This window comes from Sitophilus oryzae, unplaced genomic scaffold (assembly GCF_002938485.1).
Source record: "Sitophilus oryzae breed Bouriz unplaced genomic scaffold, Soryzae_2.0 scaffold_158_pilon_pilon, whole genome shotgun sequence".
NCBI lineage: Eukaryota > Metazoa > Arthropoda > Insecta > Coleoptera > Curculionidae > Sitophilus > Sitophilus oryzae.
This window is the reverse complement of record NW_022146269.1, coordinates 770448-789137: the sequence shown is the minus strand read 5'-3', so window position 1 is coordinate 789137 and position 18690 is coordinate 770448. Positions and strand designations below refer to the sequence as shown.

General features: G+C 33.0%; 2 protein-coding genes across 2 annotated transcripts in view; both read left to right on the top strand.

Moving 5' to 3' along the window:
- Nucleotides 1–8616, top strand: part of LOC115879903 — a 45515-nt gene extending 36899 nt beyond the window's left edge. Inside the window, exons 3-4 of the mRNA XM_030896947.1 lie at nt 1058–1223; nt 6086–8616. Of these exons, the coding sequence (XP_030752807.1) occupies nt 1058–1223; nt 6086–7690 (1771 nt within the window). The 3' untranslated portion in view covers nt 7691–8616. The remainder of the gene's footprint in view (nt 1–1057; nt 1224–6085) is intronic.
- Nucleotides 8617–17198: 8582 nt separating this feature from the next.
- On the top strand, nt 17199–18447 carry LOC115879860 (putative zinc finger protein 840). The gene has a single exon (XM_030896878.1). It carries the CDS (start codon nt 17218–17220, stop codon nt 18220–18222), a length of 1005 nt encoding a protein of 334 aa, XP_030752738.1. The 5' UTR covers nt 17199–17217; the 3' UTR covers nt 18223–18447.
- The last annotated feature ends 243 nt before the right edge of the window (nt 18448–18690 follow it).

The window sequence follows — 18690 nt, the reverse complement described above, 5'->3', positions numbered from 1 at the left end:
TTTATTTCTGACTCAAAAATCCACATTTATTTATAATAATGCAAGCACACCAATGGACTGACACACAAAAACGAATCAATCAAAGAAACGCGATATAGTATCGTCTTTGTCAATCACGCTAACATTTTAGAATAAGTAGGAGGAGCGCAGGCAGATGATTAGACCGGGCCTTTAAAAACCTACGTCTGCGGTAAAAATTTACGTTTTTAATGTAAAAATGATAGCGAGCGTGTCGATTCTAACTTCATTAAGTGATGAATCACTTCCAAACATTCGTGGCGTTTACTATAGTTATTTCACTGAAATAATAAATTTGGAAAATTTTTATTTTTTTAAATTAATCATAAATTTTTCTGCGAAAAATGATGATAAAACAGTGTCTGTTGAACTTTTGGCACAAAAACATTTCAAATTTATGATTTCAGTCTAATAGCTATTTAGTCAACATGTTTAGTTTGTGTCAATGATGGCAGGTATTGATAATTTCGATTCCAAATATCTCGAAAACCATTACTCGTAGCGATTTTTAGCAAGAGACCTTGTTCACGTAAAAAACGTCGGAAATGTAAATTTTTTTACTCAGTAGTTTTATACAGGTACGGACGAAAAGTTATTACTCTTCAAACCAGTTAAAAAATATGTAGGTGGCGCCCTCTACTAGTAGGAGTCATATTGACATCAAAATCAAATTTCTCATGTCAAAAAACTCCCAGACACCAATTTTCATCCAAATATTGACGTTACTTCCGAAATTATTTGGAAAAAATCGAAATAAAAATGAAATTTCTGCATCCTGTATCTCTGAAACTAAGTATTTTAGGACACACATTTATACGAACTTTTTTACTTAATTTTATGTACAGAATATGCTGCCGAAGTTTCCGGAATACAGTTCGGACCACCCTGTATATGATCTAGGGTTTAGAGCCACCGAGAAACTAGTTTTTTTATGAAATTCTTAACCAAGTATAGCTTACTTGTTATTTATTAACGTGTTAAATTAGTAGACGTTAGTACCAAAAGATTAATAAAATGTATTTTCTACTATCTTTTTAAGATATTTGCATGTACACAAACAACTCAACCACAAAAAGGAATTGTTCGGAGTCGATGAAATATTTCAGTGTGAAATATGCGGTAGGCAATTTTCATTTAAGAAAAGCCTTGAGAGACACTTGAGTTGTATTCATAAAATTGGAGAAGATAGGACCGTAGCATGTTCGGTAAGAACTTTTTTAAATAACTTTTTGTTACCTAGTTTATTCTATATTTGTTACCTAAGTTTTGAAGGGAAATATTATACAGGGTGTAAAAAATAATGGGTCATACTCAGGGTTGGCAAAAATATTTTAAAAAAAATCAGATTTTTTTATTTAAATCGGATTTTTTTTATTTAAATAAGATTTTTTTGATTTTAATAGAAAACATTATTTAAATCGGATTTCCAAATAATTAGGACTTATTTCCAATCCTAAATGGCTAGATCCTTGTAACTTTATCAGATATCGGTGTACCAGAAATAAGTGCAAGTATTTTAAGGAGTGGTAGATCTGGTCAAAAGAAACATGTTTTTCTCTTTTTAACTTTACTAACTAACTTAACTTTTTTGAACGTTTTTCAAGTAATTCCAAAATAACCGAGTTATTTTAATTTGAAAATTTAAACAAAAAATGATTTTTGCTCAAATTTTGAGAACCACTGGATATTTTCTGGATTTTCTTTCATGTAAATTTAATCTACTACTTACCTATGTTGCCATATTATCAAGAGTAGCTGGAGTAGCTGTTTGGAACAATCTGTATATGATATACCCATATAATAATTCTTCTTAAAATCGCGACTTGATTTATGATATCGGCACACTAAATGGTACCAATTTAGTGTGAACCATTGTCACAAATTACCTATTACAGATGCGAAAGAACACCGAATTACGCGTTCAGGTTTCTATGACCTTCAGAATGGGTTCATAGACAATCCGCATCAATGTATAGTTTGGGTTATTATTTGTTTGGGTGAAAATAATCTGCACCAATATGTTATCGAGGCATACAAAAAGGTCCACAGACTTCGAGACATACGAAAAATCAAGTCCATTTAGCGTGTGTCGCAATTTTCACACCTTAAAAAATTAGTTTTTTATAGCTATAGCAACTGCAGCGACTATGAAAAAAGCTGTGTGATTTTCATTCAAAATAAGGGCACCTGTAATTCATTTGAGAATGTTATAAATCGCTAAAAGAGGTTTCAAATCCCTTGGATTTCTATTAATATTAAATAAATTTTATTAAAAATTGAACTAAAATTGTTAATATCATTAAAAACAATTCAAATTCAAAAATTGTATCAGTCAAATTCCCTCATTTAAGGTGAATATTAAAGTAAATATAAATACAGCCCATTCTAAGCTCTACTTATCTTTAAGAAAAATTTAAATCATTGTTGCAATTGGGCCTTAATGCCATTTCGAATGAACAATAGTATTAATAATGTACATTATAATAATAATAAATTTTATATCATAGTGTGTATTAAAACTACTAAAACCCTTTTAAATTGATATTATATTAACAACTTTTGTTTTTTAATCCAAAAAAAAGTTACCAATTTTCTCAATCAGAATATTTGCGGTCCTGAAAAGGACCTCCGTTTTCCCATGTCCGTCAAGGTAGGTAATGGGTAAACGGTAAAAAAACAGGATAATGAAATTTAAAAAATTACAAAAATTGTTCAAAAGTGCCTCCCTCTTGCATTAAACAATAACCCAAATGATCATAAAATCCCCTCCACACATTGGATAACATATCAGGGGTGACAGTGTCAAAGGCATTAAATATTTTCTGTCTTAACTGCTCCAAGTTTTTAATTTCTTCATGGCCGTAAATTTTAGATTGTATGTACTCCCATAAAATCATTCACCGAGAAGTCAGGCGAAATTAAATGTCAGTCTAAACAAAACTGTAATTTTTGAAAACTTGTCAAAATTTGGACACACGCTAACTGGACTTGATTTTCCTATGTCTCGAAGTCTGTGGACTTTTCTGTATAATCTCACAGTAATTTAATAGATTGCTCGTCATATTATATCAGCTCGTAGGAGATTAGGAAAAAAAAAGATATTTATAGTTTAAAAAATAATTTATTTAACAAAATTTAATTAAAGACGTGACAAAATAGTTACATTTCTATTGGTTCTATCGGACTTTTTTCGACTGTATAAATCTTTATTTTTTGTACTAACTTTAATGCATAAAATATTTTCAATCTAATAAATAATTTAATGATGTAAATAAGAGGAAATTTCTCACATGGGTGGTCAAATTCTATAGTTTTCATTATATCAAACAGCCTCTGAATGTTTTATTCAGTGCAAAACTCATCAAAATTTAATATAAATAATTTTTCCAGCCCGTCAAAAAAAAATGAACAAATTTTTCCACTTTCATGATCAAAGGCTTTTAAATGGGTAAATAATTTCGAGTTATCCAGAGATTCGGATTCTTTTGCAAATTTTAGACAAATATCACATTGATGTATTTGAAGACCCTTTTTAATGATGTAGTCAAACATAATTAAAGGCATTTTGAGTTGAAATCTTTTCTCAGAGGCTGTTTGATATAATGAAAACTATAAAATTTGACCACCCATGTGAGAAATTTCCTCTTATTTACATCATTAAATGATTTATTAGATTGAAAATATTTGATGTATTAAAGTTTCAAACAAAGATTTATATAGTCGAAAAAAGTCCGATAGAACCAATAGAAAGGTAACTATTTTGTCACATTTTAATTAAATTTTGTTAAATAAATTAATTTTTATACTATAAATATCTTTTTTTTTCCTTATAAATAAACACATTTGCATCCCATTTTAAATAAGATATACAAATTACCAAAACTTAAAAATAACAGTTCAAAAGTTCAACAAAAATCCTACACGCGTTTTAAAAAGAAACATATAACCACGCACTATGTCATTCCAGCAAGCGAATACGACACAGCATAGGTTTCCGGACTAAACGACTGGTGTATTTACACCACTCAATAGGCGTGTCGGGTTTGCCGAGCGGTTTCCGATGCAGTCGCTTTCTTTCGCATCTGTTATAGGTAATTTGTGCCATTGTTTAATAAGTCTCTACCTACTCTGAGTTTGGATAACTTTGTAGAAAATTTTATAATTTTTTTTTTAAAGAAATGACTCCTGTATTTTTTGCTCTTATTCTTACATCCTGTATGTAGATTGTAGGGGAGGGAGGTTTAATCACCGCGACCATACAGATCTATTGTGTTATACAGGGTTATACCCTGCATTCTTGTATACTGCTTAATATAAACAAACTGGCTAAGTTACTGCTGGCGGTATAGAACGACCGCCGTTAGACGGTTTTACATAAACATGAATACCGCCAAACAACGAGGTAAATTTTTCAGGTACGGCGCGCGGCCGTATTGCCGGTACACCGGGCGGTAGATACACTTTTTACAAAACAGAAATATCGCCCTTATTTCACCAAATTTTATGTACTTATTGTTTTTACTAAGTTCCGGGATTATGTATTGATGTACAGGGTGAGTCAACGATAGAGTAGAGTCCATTATCTCATTTGTTTCGAGGTTTAAAAAAAAAATTAAATATAAAACTTATAGGGACGGTTAAGATACACATTTTAAATACTAAAACCATCGGGTTTTTACCCAAATTTCAATATACCATGTGTTTGGACGGCTTTCTTGTACCAGATTAAGTGCATGCCGCCATCAACGACAAATTAATTCAATTTTCTACCATCATTTACAAATATAGAATTATTATGCCGCCGAATGACGGTATTTCTTTGTAACAATACCGCCAGCGGTTGTTTAGTCAGAGCGTAAATAAAAACCGTTTAAAAAATATCTACAGACTTTATAATAATAAATGCCTACACCTCTACTTATTTCTTCAAAAAAAGTCCTCTAGGTATTACGCCATTTGTACTGTAGAAAATCTGTAAAATAAAATAAGATGGATGGACCATGGAAGGCCACTGTAACGAATTAACAGTTTTTATTAGTTCATTTACTGGATAAATGAAACAAACAAATTATTAATTAACATTATTATTATTACATTACTTTTTTATTCTAGATGTAATCACTAGTTATTAAACTTAATTTTTATTAAGCTCTTCCAAACAGCCTTGCAAGGAACAGGGCTCCATACAAGGCCAATATTTTAAATCAGTCGTTCAACTTAAAACTAGAGTTGTAATAATCAAAATATTTTACTAAAACTACATAAAAAGCTCTTTCATTTAAACAAAAAAATCAAATGCTTAACATAATATAATCTTCTTTAAAAGACTCAACGAACATTCCTTGAACACAATCGTATAACTAAGAATATATTAATGGAAATTATTTAAAAATCATAGTAATGCGTATTAACACAGGTATTAATTACCTATATTGCTTACAAATAAGATGCTAATGCGTTTTATAGGTTTGTTCTTTGTAAGGCCAAAATGTTTTTTAGCTAAAAAGTTGAATAACCCTTATAAATAATAATATTATAAATATAAAACATTGTTTCAACTTTACCGGTACGTATTTATGACTAAAAACTAAGTGTTCCATATGTTCATGATTTGCAAATGTTTCTAGAAAGGACCATGTGCCCTAGCAAGGCCAACCGTCAAATTTTTGATTGGCCTTATAAAGAACCACCGGCTTTCATAGGAACACTACCGATATTTTAACTGAAATCAAAGCAAAATTATTATTTTTTTATTTAGTACCATAACAAGTTTTGTACGTTGGCCTTACTAGAAACATCTACCAATCATGGAAATATGAACACTTATTTTTTAGTTATAAATACGTACAGGAAATGTTGAAACAATATTTTATGTTTATAATATTATTATTTATAAGGGTTATTCAACTTTTTAGCTCAGACTGAATAGACATTTCTTTCAAAGCTAATATATTACAAATACGTATATTTTTAAATTTATTTTATGGAAAGGTTATGTCTGTAAATATCGCTATAAAAATAAGTCGATAATTGAACAGAGGATTAAATTTTATACGCATAATTTCAGATTTCAAGAAAGTCAGGATCGAAACCTAGAAAAAGAGGTAGTACATGGGATGAAGATAGTTTAAGACGTGCCATGGAAGCAGTTCAAAATAATCAACTTAGTACAAATGCTGCAGCGTTAAGATTCAATATTCCCAGACGCACCCTTAGAAGCCATTTACTAAGCGGTAACAGTACTAAAAGTATTGGGAAGACAACTATTCTCACAAAACAATTAGAAGGAGACTTATCGCAGCAAATTAAACGTTTCGCAAAACTGGGTATTCCACTTACCCCTAAATTTATCCGGAAACAAGCCTTTTTATTTTGTGAGAGGTTTAAAATCAAGCACTCGTTCAATATGTCTACAAGAATGGCTGGACGCAAATGGCTCAAAATGTTTTTGATTCGAAACCCATCAATATCAAAAATAAATCCCCAGCTAATTAATCTAGCTGGAGCGCAGAAAAATAATAAACCCATTGTGAAACACTATTTTGAAGAAGTGAAAAAACTCTATGAAGAGTTAGACATTATTGCACATCCAGAACGCTTGTATAATATGGATGAAAAGGGGTGTCGCATTACGGTCCACAAACAAAATGTAGTATTGGCTGAAAAAGGGAGCACCAGAGTACATCTCGATGCTCCGGAGCACGCTGAGAACGTAACTATAGCGATGTGTGTAAATGCTGTGGGTAGTGCTATACCACCCATGATTATTTTTAAAGGGATTAGGTACAGATCAGAATTAGCATCAGATTTGCCACCTGGAACAAAGGTAAGCGTGGCACCCAAAGGCAGCATGACCAGTAGCTTGTTCGTAGAGTTCATTCAACATTTTGCTCGACATAAAGCATCCGGTAAGTGTCTGCTTATTTTTGATGGTGCAAAGTGTCAGTTAACATATGAAGCTCTGGAAGAAGCAGATAAAAATAATATAATACTGTTTTGCTTACCTTTTAACACTACGCATGCGCTCCAACCTCTAGATAATTCAGTTACTCGGTCTTTCGAACATCACTGGGACGAAGAAGTGTCGAACTACCTGTGCAATTCTCTAGAGAGAACTTTAAACGGAGTTGCATTTAATAAAATTTTCTCGCGAACATGGCCGAAGTGTATGACTCAAACCAATATAACAAATGGATTCAAAGCCACTGGCTTATACCCTCTTGATCCTGATGTTATACCCGAAGATGCTTATGCTCCTTCAATTATAACTGAAGGACCTTTACCGGAAACGTTACAAGACCAAATCGACCGACCGCTTATATCTTTTCAAGTCTCAACCCCTGTTCTATCTAACAAAGTTTCAAAATTGCCATCTCCGCCTCTGATAGATGAAAGCAGGCCAGCTCATGCTTCTCATGCCTCTTCTCAAAATAACTACATGAGTAAACGTCAAGTCTCCGATTTATACACTTCTTCTTCGGCATTTGATGAAGATCCCGATCAGAAAGAGAAAACCACTCCAAAAAAACAATTAATCGGACCTAAAACAAAAACTCAACAAAAGAGTCACGAGATAAGTGACACTGAATCTTCGGACGATGACGAACCGTTAATTAACCTAATACAGGATAAAGAGAAATCGTTTCATACGTTTTTGCCTAATCCTAACTAAAACACTACCATAAAGTCCACACGTCCACGGCAAATAGCGATTAATTATAAAGGACAAAGTATAGTTTATTAGAAAGATTTGTTTAAAACTGAAGAAAAAAAAGGATGAGTTGAAGCAAACGATGAATAAGAAAAAGATGAAGGAAAGTCTTCAAGTAAGAGAGAACAAAAATTGATTTCATAAAACTGCTGAAAGGGAAAACACAACAACAAAACAGCAAAAGATGAAAAATAGAGATGAAAAAAAGTGCAGAAGGTGAAGAAGAGAAATGGTATCTCTCCAAGAAATCCCATATGGGTATTTTGCCACTGCAAGAAAATCTACAAATAAAATAGTTATTTTTTGTAAACACTTCTGCGTTAATTCAAACGGAAACTACTTGTCAGAAGTTAGGTTTACAGATATACAAATTTGCCTAACGAACAAAAAAAGTATAGAAAAAAAGAAGACATGGGGCAATGTAGCAAATATCAAAAGTGGTATCACGATTAGTGTATTGGTCCCACTAAAAAAGATCCCATATTGTTATGCTCAGATTGTGATTAAAATATCTAAAATTATTATCCTTTTTAGTTTATAACTTTGTTTCCGAATTTTAGTTATTATTTTCTTATAGCTCTATTTTCGTTTTTTTAATCTTAGGAATGGTTGATTTTAAATATTCCTGATTACTGACTCTTTCGTTATTACAAGACTAATTATAAGTTCTTAATAGTTAGAGTATATACTTGGTCTGTATATAGTATCTATTATTTTTTTAGATATAAAAAAGGTTGTCATAGATGATAATTGTTAGTTTGGCCTCTTTACAAAGAACAAACACATAAGAAGGCCATTATAGGTAAAAAAGTTGTTTTAGTCTAAAACGCATTGGCAACTTATTTGTTATCGATATACAGGGTGCCCTAGGCTGAGCGTGCATTAAAAGTTTCTAGAGCACTACAATATCTACATCGGAGAGTTTTTGCACATCACTGTTTCACAACGAGATCTATCGATTAAAAATATTTTCAATATGGTGGCACTTCCGGAAACACCGGAAATTGACAGCAACTTTCTTCTTTTAGATGGCTCCCCCTATTTTTATTACATAGGTACTTAAAATCTCCATAAAATTTTATGATTTTGGATATCAAACACTCTATACCTAATACTAAGGGCTGGCAAAGGTTAGTCTTGGGTCGAGATTTCCGTATGTAAGAAGAGTACAATGCGTTTATAATGTACTGAACAAAGAGAGGACAGTAAACACGTTGCCAAACATATGAAATAAACCGAGAAACTGTGCACATCGCTAAGAGACGTGGAAGGGGATATAGCAGATTTGTCGCAGTTGACCGGTCGACCCCATGGTACAAAGAATACAAGGTATGATCGATAGCGGCTCCAATTTCGTTCAGTTCGCGCATACCACCTGTGACGTCACTAGGAAAATAATGAATAAATAAAAAATAAAGAAAGTTGACAGGATATCTGCATTTTTTGGGGTTATGGTTAAGAATTGGTTATTTTTAAGACTTTTTAGTTCGTTTAATTTAATAATTACTAAAACCAGCAGTTCCAAAAATATATTTAAAAATAATTATCTATTAACATGGATTTGGACGATAATAATAGGTAAGAATACTAAATTTATTTCTATATTCGGTATAAAATTGTTTATTAGGTTTTTAGTTTGCGATGTTTATGGTAAATAATTTTCATGTTCATTGCCTCTGAATTCACATGAGGACAGAGATGAGGATATCTATGGAAAAGTAACCACAAGAGGAATTGTTACATCATTTAAAAAATGTTGGGAAGTTGAAGTTTCCCATCGAAAAGTAGAAAATGCCAATGCAGATGAATGTATTGTAATTGTGATAGAAGTAATTCCAAGGGTGAAGTCTATTATAATTAGTGACCTGTGCTTCTTTTTATATGTAGATGTTTCAGGTTTTGAGAATAAATCGGTTGAACGAAACCCAAAATTTAGAGGAAGTATTTGCATACCCAGAATATGACCATCAAGGATTATATAGCTCAAATTTCCTTTAATGGTAGGCAATTATTCAATGCAAATTAACTTTTTAAGTGACTGAAATATTAAATAGTTTACAATATGGTATATCACTGTAAAATATATTACTTTTAGGTACAATTAGGGCCAGATACATTTCAAAAGTAGAATATTATTTTATATTAAATGAGGTATTGTACCAACAATCAATTTATATTAATACCGCAGATTAAAAAATAACAGAATAAATAGTTCTTTCTTTTATACTACAAAAATAAACTATAGAATACAACAGTATTAAAAAAAAAAAGTTATGTCTCGCCGAGATTCGAACTCCGGTCTCCCGCTTCCTAGCCCAACTCCTTACGCACTGCTCCACAGTAACTTGCTTAGCGATAATTCAATGACGGTATATAAACAAAAAAAACAGGTTTATAACAATACCCTTGCAATACCTTGACGATTTGAACTGGCGCGCGGAGCGTGCTGACCAATAGCGCCTGTTATCACCTGTGACGTAGCGAACAACCTGCGCAATATCATACCTTGTATTCTTTGTACCATGGGTCGACCCAATCAATACCTCTGTCAGTACTTAAAGTTCTAGGGAAAGGTGTACGTCATGCGTTCAGCTTCACGATTTAATTACGTTCCGTGATACTTAATTTGTTCATTTATTAACGAATCGTTGTAATTTTCCCTATAGCTTGATTTTTTTTAACTGCAAGCTAGAAACACTTGCATTTTTGGTAAAAATAAGTGGAATTGAGTGGGTGTTCGATAGTGGTTGCGCTATTAGAATTCTAAATTCAAAAATCGATATCTCGAAATCTATTAGAAATAATAGATTGTAGTTTTTTTAAGAACTTTGTTAATATTTCTGGCTGTATTTTCTTTGTAGGCAGTATGTGAAAATCTTTATCAATAAAAAAATTACACGATTGCTGAAAATTGCTATGCTCTAAAAGTAAATAGATGGATTGTTTACAATTTTTGAATAAAAAAAACAACCTTATCGAATTTTTCTTATACAAACATATTGTAAAATATCCGATCTTGAAAATAAAAAAAAGTTTTAATATCTAAAGTGGTTCTTGAGTTATGGCCTGTTATGTGTTAAAAAGTTGAGTTTATAAATTATCGCGATTACTGACGTTTTCTCGTTATAAAAAAATGACACCTTAACGATATCTTTATAATAATCTATCTATTTCAAAATTTAAATTGTTCGAATGTCACACAATATTGGCCGTACCTGTCTTGGAATTGAGGGATTAAAAAATTATTATAAATAATTTTTTTCAAATGGAAACTCACTTTTTTTATTTTCCTATACCTAAAATAAATCGTTTTTAAGTTATTTAAGATTTAGTTTTAATAAGATCTATTTTTTTTTTGTTTTTTAACCAGTGGCTTATGACCTTAAACGTCACGCCATGTAAAAACTATATCTGACCATGCCATATTGCTATTAGCTATCACTAAAATACGACATATATTTTTATAAATACACTATAAAGTTTCAGCAGCAGCATTTGTAATATACGAAATTCAAATAAAATTAGTTTTTTGACAGAAGGAAATAAATTGTCTGATGGTTTGACACTTAATGTCAAAGGAAGCTAGATAAAATCAAGTAAAAAATGAACGCTTTAAAATTAAATCTTAAATTACTTAAAAAATTATTTATTTTAGGTATAGGAACATGTATAATCAAAAAGTAACGGATTGAAAAACCTTTTCATTAGTGAAATAAAAAAGTGGGTTTCCTTTTGAAAAAAAATGATTTATGATAATTTTTTAATCGCTCAATTCCATGACAGTTACGGCTAACTATTCGAACAATTTAAATTTTGAAATAAATAGCCACATGTCTTTTCTTTATGCCACAGTGCCTGAGGTAATAATTAAATTTGTCGTTTAGGCTATACCAATTTTTTTGACAGGCAGTTCTTTTCCTCCAAAAATTATAATTTTTTTTTTCTCAAAAACGGTTAATGTTAGGTATAGAGTGTTTGATATCAAAATTCATAAAATTTTGCAAAGAATTTAATTATGTAATCAAAAATGGGGGTGCCCCTTTGAATAAGAAGACTAAGGAAGGAGCATAATGTTATCCATGTATTCATGCATGGTGGGCGGAAAAATGACTCTAGGGTGGGGATCCTTGACAGTTCTGTTTGACGATTCATTTGACACATTTGAATTTGATTTGAAATTTTGTGGATTTGTCAGTCTTTACGGAGCTTATTTTATGTTTTTTATTATTTATTCTACTTCTGATAGTTGTATAAAGGTAGTAAATCTAGATGGAAATTGTGGCAGAACTTAAATTAACAGTGACACTATCGCGATTTATCGAAAAAGACTCTATAGTTGGTTGTGTAGCGTGCGGTAGATTTTGGCAAAAATCGAGTGAAATAATGGATCAACTTTTCGCTAGTAAGTGACTATATAATAAACATATGTGTAGTAAACCGATCATTTATGAAATTCACTTAAATTAACTAATTATATATTTTTTCTTGCATTTTTGCTTTTATTTACTACTTGTCAAAGATTAGATGTCAAAGAATTTAGATACGCCAGTTTGACTTACCTGCTTCAGTAGCGTATCGGATGTTTGTGTTAATAAATAATTATTATAACTTATCTATTTTTATTAGAATTTTATATTTTTATAACAATTTTAATAACTACCAACATTTATTCGTAACGTAAAATAAAAAAAAAAACAAATTATTGAGTCTACCCCACGTCTACTCTACATCATAGTTTTACCTTTTTTAAATAAAATTAGAACGGCACTGATAAACCGGAATTTAAGTCGGCCATATTTGAGTCCCTTCGCGGTGGACCTAAGATTTTTGATATGCTCCTTCCTTAGTCTTCTTATTCAAAGGGGTGCCCATTTAAAATAAGAAAGTTGCTGTCAACTTTCGGCATCTCCGGAAGTGCCGCCATATTGAAAATATTTTTAATCGATAGATCTCGTTGTGAAACAGTGATGTGGAAAAAATCTCTGATCTAGATATTGTAGTTCACTAGAGACTTCTAATGCACGCTCAGCCTGGGACACCCTGTATAATACTCATTACTATAATTTTTAAACAATTTCCATTAATATATTCTTAAGGAATATTCGTTGAGTTTTTTAAAGATTATAATTAACTCTAGTTTTAAGTTGGATGGCTAATTTATAATATTGGGCCTCGTATGGAGGCCTGTTCCTTGCAAGGCCGTTTAGAAGAGCTTAATAAAATTTAAGTTTAATAAATAATGATCACGCCTAGAACAAAAAAAAGTACTATATATGTTACACAATAGAACAAAGTGTTAATTAATAATTTGTTTCTTTCATTTATCCAGTAAATGGACTAATAAAAACTGGTGTATCCGTTACAGTGGCCTTCCATGGTCCACCCACATTACTGTATAAGTTACCTCGTTTTAAGGTCTGTCACAAGGTTATAGCGAACAACCATAACCTGAAGAAACATATGCGTGTCCACACTGGCGAGAAAAGGTTCTGCTGCGAGAAATGTGGGAAGGCGTTTTCGGAGAAAAAGTATCTTTTCCAACATGAGAGAACTCATCTGAAAGAAAGAATCAGAAAGGCCAAATTTCAAGAGGTGATCCAAATCGACGAGGAAGCAGAACAACAACAAATTTTATTTAACCCGACGACGGATGCTGAAACGCAATCCGATCTAACTTACTACTTTGAGGGTATCGATTTTACTTTTGATTGATACCTTTGTTTTGTTTGATTTTTTTTTATTATTTTCAGAATTTAAATTTCGTTATACCAATTGCTTTAACAAGATTAAATAGCATTTATTATAGGATATGTGTTTGATTTAGTTTTGCAGGAAGTGGTTTATTTCTATTGGAGGTGTTACACTATTGGCTTTTTTTAAGAAAACATTTTCAAGTCAACTTTTTACGTAGAACATAATGGTTTAAATATCCTTTTTTTTAAATTAATAATTTAAGAGTTATTAACAAAAGAATTGGGTTTTTATATGGGACACCCTTTATTTTTTTAATTTATTCAAAATAACAAAAATATAGCGTATTTGATATTTTGCTCGATTCGTTTTTGAAATATACCGGGTGAAAAACAGATTCGGTATGTTAGTATATGACATAAAGTAGGCTTGATTGACTTGAAAACTTGATGGTGACCCCAAACAAACCCAGGAACCATCCAAAGTAACAGCCAATCAAGTAGCCCACCAACTCCTCCTAAATGGAAAGCCAACGACAAAAGGTCAGAAAGCACGACTGCATCGAGATATCCGCAGTGACAATAGATATTTTGGTTCTCCTTTTACAATAAAGGAACTCAACGATGGCATAAATACGCTGAAAACGGGAAAGCTGCCGGAGTCGATGATATGTGCGTCGAACAAATCAAACATTTTGGGCCAGACAGAAAAGAATGGCTCTTACAACTCTTCAACCACTGCCGAGAGAATTTCAGGATACCAAAGCTTTGGAAAAAATCAAAAGTAGTTGCCCTCCTAAAACCAGGGAATGATCCCAACTCTGCGAATAGCTACAGACCAATCTCGCTGCTGTGTCATCTATTTAAACTATATGAAAGACTGTTACTAAATCGAATTAGCAACGTCGTCGATTCAAAAATCATACCCCAACAGGCTGGCTTCAGACCTGGGAAATCATGCACCAATCAAGTCTTAGCGCTCACAGAGCATATAGAAAAGGGATATGAAAACAAAGTAATTACGGGGCTGGCCCTTGTCGACCTAACCGCTGCCTATGACACCGTCAACCGCCGCAAAATGCTGTCAAAAGTATATAACACAACAGGAGACTACCAATTAATGAAGATAATAGAATCACTCCAGCAAAACCGTCAATTCTATGTCACCCTTGAAGGAAAAAAAAAGCCGCTGGAGATACCAAAGAAACGGCCTAGCCCAGGGAAGCGTGCTGGCTCCGATTTTGTTTAATATCTACACCAACGACCAGCCAGCACCGGAAGACACAAAACACTTTGTATACGCTGATGACCTGGGCATTACGGCTCAAGGAAGAACCTTTGAAGAGGTTGAAGCAAGGTTAGAGAGCGCTTTAAACGCCATGTCTGCCTACTATGAGCTGAACTCCTTAAAACAAAATCCTTCCAAAACACAGGTCTGTGCATTCCACCTTTACACACGACTAGCAAACCGCAAACTTAAGGTCGCTTGGAACGGAGAGACCCTGGAACACACAAATAAACCCGTGTACCTTGGAGTCACACTCGACAGATCTCTAACCTACAAACACCACTGCGAAAAAAACCGTCAAAAAGTGGCTGCGAGGAACAATATATTAAGAAAACTAACCCACAGTAAGTGGGGCGCTAAACCTGATGTCCTAAGAACGACGGCACAAGCGCTATGTTTCTCCACAGCCGAATACGCCTGCCCTGTCTAGTCAAGATCGGCGCATGCCAAAAAGGTCGATGTAAGCCTCAACGAAACTTGTAGACTTGTGACAGAGTGCATGAAGGCTGCTCCGCTGGATAAACTGTACCAAGCAGCAGGCTTTCACAGCCCTAACTCACGTTGGGAGGCACATGAATTCAGCGAGAAATTTAAAAAAACATTCGACAATCGTCATCCACTTTTCGGGCAATACCAAGAATCTAAAAGACTAAAATCCAGACGACGATTTCTCAGCAGCCCCCTGGATGAACCACCCACAAACTATCCTCTGTCAGAAAGCCTGTCGAGTGGTGCCTCGTCCAACTTTAAAACCTGGAGAATGTTGAACCGCATAAGAACAGGAGTTGCTCCGGTAAAAACCAATCTGATGAGATGGGGCTTTGCGCAACCAAATGACGACAAATGCGACTGTGGGATGATACAAGATATGGCACACCTTCTAAAGTGCGTTAATTGTCCTGCACATTGTAACTCCGACGATTTATGGCAAAGCAAACCCGAAGCATTGGATGTGGCTCAATATTGGGCCGAGAAAATATAGAATGTTCCGGACACGAAAAAGTAAAGTAAAGTAAGGATTGATTGACGTATTCAATTGTTTTCGGTCACTTACTGTTTCACCGGAAATTACTACAACTTTTGATTTTTAAATGGCACCCTCAGTATTTTTATACTTTATTCGATAGAAAATGACACTCTGAATCAAATGACATATCATATGTCAACTTTTGACATTTTCGCTCAAAAACAAATTGTATTTTAAATTTCAATCTAGAGTGCCATAGCTATGTTAAAAACACTAATTTTTAATCAAGGAGTTTTGGAAAAATAGATTTGATCGTCTAATGTTTTTAGTGTCTTGTTCTGGCCGGTTAAAAGATGCCTAATCATATCATTTTTTACGAATAATTTGATACCACACACTTGGTATTTCGAGTCAAATTGTCGTTATGTACCGCATGTTACAATAAACCATTGCGAAAATGTCAAAAGTTGACATATGATATGTCATTCTATTCAGAGTGTCATTTTCTATCGAATAAAGTAAAAAAATAAACCTAACCTAACTGAAAACAATTGAATATGTTAATTAGTTTTAATTTATGTCATATACTAACATACCAAATTTCGTTGTTTTATCTTAAAAAATAAAAAAATTAGAGAGGTGAGCCACTTTTGAGACGCACCCGGTATAGTTTAAGATTCGCCCGTTTAAGGTGGCGCTCTCTACAAGTAGGGATCATATTGACATCAAAATCAAATTTCTCATGTCAAAAAACCCCCAGACGCCAATTTTCATCCACAGTTGGGAATTTATTTAAAAAAAATCGAAATAGAAATGAAACTTCTACACACTGTGTCTAAGCAACTTTTTTTATTATACATACGTTTATACGAACTTTTTTACTTATCTTTATCTGCAGAATATGCTGCTGAAGTTTCCAGAATACACTTGAAACCACTCTGTATATGTTTAAATTCGGAAGAAATGTTAAATTTTTTACTTAACCATCTGATCATCTTTGGTTTATTTTTATCTCCTTTTCTGGTGGTCCAGAGAGCAGTAGTAAGTTGTGTAAGTGCTGTAAAATTACGTTTAAATATTTTGCCATTATATCTCCAATAGGAAAATCTGCATGTATCGCACTAAATATCTCTAAATAATAAAGCTCTAATAATATTTGGAACAGGAAATAATTAAAGAGTTGCTACTCTCTATGACTAACTTCGAGTTCAGTTCGATCCCTTATTGTTTATTAGCGCCACTGTGGTTATTTGGTGAACCCTTATTTTCTCTTTTTAGTAACAAATTTTTCAAACAAAGTCCCTTAAGAGAGGTTTCTCCTTACCTATATCCATGATTGATTGGCGATAACGATAACATTTTTCTAACTTTTTGAGTCGCAAAGTTCTTCTGCATATTAGATTGTTTTTGTTTATGTTTTTGAAGAACACATGAGAATAATTTATTAGCTTTAATAAAATAATTTTCTCTTAAATATACGTAATTGTTGATCATGTAATAGAAACAAATAAATTTTAGGAAACGGATCAACACCATATATATAATGTGTAGGACGCTTCCTTTAACAAAGGACTATATTTCGAAAATAATTATAAACTCGAATGAGAAAAATAATTCAACATGTCAAACTCTATCTCAAGTATCCGAAGATTCGGAGAGTTCCAAAACCATAAAGAGTACGGAATCAAATAATCATCAACATAAAACAACAAAGTCCAAAAGTATTCGACAGAACCAGAAAAACCAAGATACAGAAGGATTGTGCAGTATTTGTGGACAAATTGTCGATAATCTTCGACGTCATATGAAGAATCACGGGACCTATACTTGCGACCAATGTTTTCTCAGCTTCAAATCGCAAAAGCTCCTCAATGATCACCGTGAATTGCACGAGAGTGATGTTCACTTCGACTGCGACATTTGCAAAATGATTTTTAAAACTCCGGCGCAGCTTTCGGTGCATAAGTTTACGCATATTCAAAAATATGCGTGTCCTTTTTGTAGTTTTTCCAGCAAGAACTGTAGTTCGATTAAGGAGCACATCAAGAGACACGAAGAAAAATATAAGTATCATTGCGCGATATGCAACCAGGGCGTGCCAAACCAAACCAAATTACAGATCCATATGGAGATCCATACGGATGTAGCTAAACACGAGTGCGAAATTTGTCACAAGAAATTCAAAGTGGAATATTATCTCCGTATCCATAAATTACTGAACCATAAAAAAGAAGTGCTGGGCATCGAGGAATCATTTCAGTGCGAGATTTGCGGTAGAAAGTTTACTTTCGAAAAAAGCTTCAAGCGCCATTTGAGCTGCATTCACAAGGTGGGAAAGGATATGTCAGTTGAATGCTCGGTATGTAAAAAGGTTATATCTAACAGACAAACCTTGAAAAAACACATGAGGACTCATACGAGTGAAAAGGCGTTTTCCTGTGAAACGTGTGGAAAGGGGTTTTCTCTGAACACGTATTTGATTAGACACCAAAAGGTGCATTCGAGAGAAAATGGATTTAAAAGAAAAAATGCGTCTAAAAAATCTTGAACTAATATAATGGGTAAAGCTTGATTTCTAATTGGTTGTTACGTGCCACTTTTCATCCGTAGATTTTTTACTCCAGCCCGTCAACGGAGAAAGTTAAAATCACAGATAGAGGGAATGCGTTTTGATTGGAAAGTGCCCATAATGACAATGTAAATACTATTTGGCGCTATTACGGTCGCGACCCAAACCTTTTGATAATTTCAGAGCGGTTCGGCTTTTTCCGAAATTATGTCGCCAAAAATTGTTTATTCAAATTTATTATTACTTTCTTTTAATTTTTTAAATAAAATACAATGTGTTGCATATAAGAAACTTTATTTTATATTTTATTTTCTTGATTTTGATGTGCTGAATGATATATTCAATTTGCACGGTCTGTCGACATGGGCGCCGGAAGAATGAAATTTAGGGGGGGGCAAGGTAAAAATGAATAAAAAATTGACATTTTTGGTAATTATTGGGAAAACT

Bases quoted from the DNA above. Each gene is read 5' to 3' on its own strand.
- LOC115879860 (XM_030896878.1), top strand. From the start codon at position 17,218: ATGTGTAGGACGCTTCCTTTAACAAAGGACTATATTTCGAAAATAATT.